Source organism: Mercenaria mercenaria, unplaced genomic scaffold, assembly GCF_021730395.1.
Source record: "Mercenaria mercenaria strain notata unplaced genomic scaffold, MADL_Memer_1 contig_4875, whole genome shotgun sequence".
Classification (NCBI taxonomy): domain Eukaryota; kingdom Metazoa; phylum Mollusca; class Bivalvia; order Venerida; family Veneridae; genus Mercenaria; species Mercenaria mercenaria.
The window spans coordinates 48,396-51,977 of NW_026463138.1; the positions used below are offsets into that span (position 1 = coordinate 48,396).

General features: G+C 33.6%; 1 protein-coding gene across 1 annotated transcript; it reads left to right on the forward strand.

Annotated features, from left to right (window-relative positions):
- Positions 1-897: 897 nt before the first annotated feature.
- LOC128554253 (lipase ZK262.3-like) lies at positions 898-1,536 on the forward strand (the record flags this gene model as incomplete). Its single annotated transcript, XM_053535504.1, has 1 exon — positions 898-1,536. A coding segment is annotated over exon 1 (639 nt), but the record flags the coding sequence as incomplete, so codon positions are not given.
- Positions 1,537-3,582: the final 2,046 nt, after the last annotated feature.

Here is a 3,582-nt window from a genome sequence, read left to right on the forward strand (position 1 = left end):
CCTATTTTCAACATTGTATTCAATGTCTAGCAGCAGTAAATGTACATCGGATTTTAAATTAGCTGCTTATTGCAATTGCATGGAAAATACTAAAAAGACCCAATATTATCTGCTACTGACTATATTGCAACAACTATGCTTTGCTGTAAATAAGCTGGTCATCTCTGGTAATTTTGATTTCACTGAAGATGAAAATCCATCGTGTTTTACATGTCCAAAGTATAGCATAGACATATTTGACTTTTATGACTAACTTTCATGGTGATATTGCCGAATCTTTGAAAGACATTTATTTCAAATGGTGTAGGTAATATTTGTTTGAGTTAAAGATTTTTATGTTACGGAAGGTTCTGTTTTCAAACATTTCATGTCAGCATTTTCTCATAATATTATTAGTAAAAATGTATAACTAAATTTTATTTTATTTTATGATACTTGCCAATTATTACTATAATGTATATTGTAATAAAGAGTGAAAAAAAAAAACAAAAAAAAAAACAAACTGGTGTGGCTAAGCTAAAATGGTGTCAGGTTCCAAAGATACGGTAGTTGAACTCAAACATTGTATCCGTTTATGTACTAAAAATACTGTACGAAAGAAGATGAATAACGTCTGTAATTCATTTTAAAGACATCTCTATCAGTAAGACCAACCGTTATCAAATATATAATAACTTAACTGATAATAAATCAGTCAAATAGGTAAAAATGAAGCAAGCAATGTTTAGGATATTTCTTTATTTTCTGCAGCTATCGCTGATATTTAGTGACTGTAGGGATTATAGTAGCTATATAGAATGTACTAAACAAAAATCTTGGACGAAAAATTGTCGCTGGTGTCCATTGGACAGAAAATGTCACGCCCATGCATCACTTTTAAATGCATGTAAATCTAAAATGAATATAAAACAACCAGCAATGTGTTATGAAGAAGGCTATGGATTATATAATCCTGCTACAGCATTTGTCAACACTCTCTTTTCTGCAGCAGCTTATACACATGAACCACAACAATGTCTTGATAGGATTTATCCAGACGTCGGATTTGAAGTCGTTGATATAATTGGAAGACGTTGTGATGACTTTGTGTTTGATTATGGCGAATGTTTTGCTTATACAGCGATTTCTCATACACTGAAAGTAATTCTTTTAGCTTATCGCGGTACCACGTCGACAAAACAGTTAATGGATGAAATTTTGACAGTACTTTTTATACCTAAACAAAAGTTCATCACCGGCGGAAAAGTCCAGAAATATTTCAAGTCTGCTCATGATAAACTTTATTCCTGCTCTAAAAAAAGTATTTCAGATATGGTCAGTCAATACCCAGATTATGACGTCGCGATAACAGGACACTCACTTGGAGGTGCTTTAGCGTCATTAGCTTCAGCTCGTCTAGTGAAAGATAATGTTGTAGCTCCGAGCAGAATGTCGCTTTACACATTTGGAATGCCACGTGTTGGAAACAAAGAATATGCTTTCCAGCATGATAAACTTGTAAATAACAGTTGGAGAGTTGTGCATTGCAGAGATATAGTAAGCCATCTTCCCACGTGTAACTTGGTAGCCGGCTGTAGTGTCACGAATGGGCCGTATCACCACAGGACCGAAATATATTACAGTAGCAAGCAAATGGATGTTTTTTTATACTACCGTCAATGTGAAGGAAATGATGATAGACAGTGCAGTAACAGGGCTATAAGAGACGACCCTTGCACCACTGACATGAATATCTGCATAAAGTATCATAAACATTATTTTGGGATTGCAGTTGGAAGTTATTGCAACGAAGGTGGGGGCGTGTACGGTTTTGCTGCTCCGAAATACGTGTCTCAGTTTCGAAACGACACATGCCAGCGGATACATAATGGATCAAATACCGTTAATAAAACCATTCTGATAATTAATATTGTTGTTGGAGTTGTTGGTTGTTTCGTGATTGTATGTTGTTCTGCATGGTGTTATCATAAATGTAAAAAGAAATGTTAGAGTATTGTGAGATAAACTGAATTCACTGTTGGACATATTGCTCAGTAATAATATATGTATCAGACATATTTTGCTCGATGAGCTATCAGATTTTCAATGATTACAGCAGAAGGCTTAATCACTTGTGTCATTGTTCATTTTATTAGGAGCTTCAAGATTTGACTTCCTTTAAAGATTCAATATGCGAGATACTTTCAAGTATTCAGTGTAACACATTTGTCTATTGTAACATGGACATGTTCTTCTGTATTAATATGACGTTCGAAGGCTAGACATCAGTTTAAAAAAGAAAACTATATTGATGTATTACACTCGTTGCAAGTAAGTTTTCGTTTCTAAAATGTGTACGGAAAGTTTAATTTCAATCAGAATAGTGAATTAAAATAGCAAAAACATGGTTAGTGTTATGTTGTTGTTTTTTTGGGGGGTCATATTCAACATGTTTAATGGTGAATGCCAAGAAGAAGAAGAGTCATATATGTTTATTGCTGTTACAGAAATGTGGTTGATTTCAGATTTTTTGTAAAGTAAAAAGTTATATATTTTTATACTCCCGTCTCTGAAAGAGCGGGAGATAGTATGTGAACACCCGTGGTGGGCGGGCAGGCAGTCGGCGCCCATAAGCATGACCATGTTTATGGGCATAAAAGTTTTGCCTAGTCCGATTACCATAAAAATATTCTTGGATTATCTCGAAATCTGCAAATTTAGCCTTGTCTGCCCTCTAAGTCAAACAGTTTTCATCCTATCTTTACCGAACTTGGTGACAATGTTTGTTGGCGTAATAGTTATCTCGGCCAAGTTTTATAATTAGCCAAATGCCTCTAAGCACTCTGGGCTTACGGACCTTGAATAACTTGAAAAAAATGCGACTTTAGCCATGTCCGCTCTCTAGGTCGAACAATTTTCTTCCGATCTTCACCAAACTTGCCGATAATGTTAGTGGGTATAATATCTCAGTCAATTCCGATATTCAGCAAAATCGGCCAAGACACTCTCGGTTTATGACCCTTGAAATATGCCAAATGACGGGCGTATTTTGTGACAGTCTGGTAGTCTTATTTATTCATACACTGAATAATAATAATAATAATAATAATAATAATAATAATAATGATAATATGATAATATTATTAATAATAATAATAAAAATATGAAAAGAAACAATAATACTGCATTTTTTTATGTCAGATTAGTTATTACTTTTGGTAAAGTACAAAGTCACCTACATGTAATATAATGTTAATACAAACCAAAATACCAAAAGCCAACTTAGAAACATCCAAATATGAGTGCGTATGACCGTGTAAATGAAAAATTCAATGATACTCTAGCAATAAACTTGTTGCAAAAACAGTCCACAGTAACAGATCTAAACGAGAAAACAATAAGTAGAACTAAACAGAATCTAATCACCATAGTGAACAAACTATTTTTTATTTCAAATGTTCTTTAAAGGATAAAGTAAATCATATTATATTTTCTTCTCTATATTATGTGATATGTTACCGTGACATATTTTGTTTATTATAATAATAATAACATGATTCAATAATTTTGCCGAACGACCGGGGAATCTTCGAGAAAAGCAAA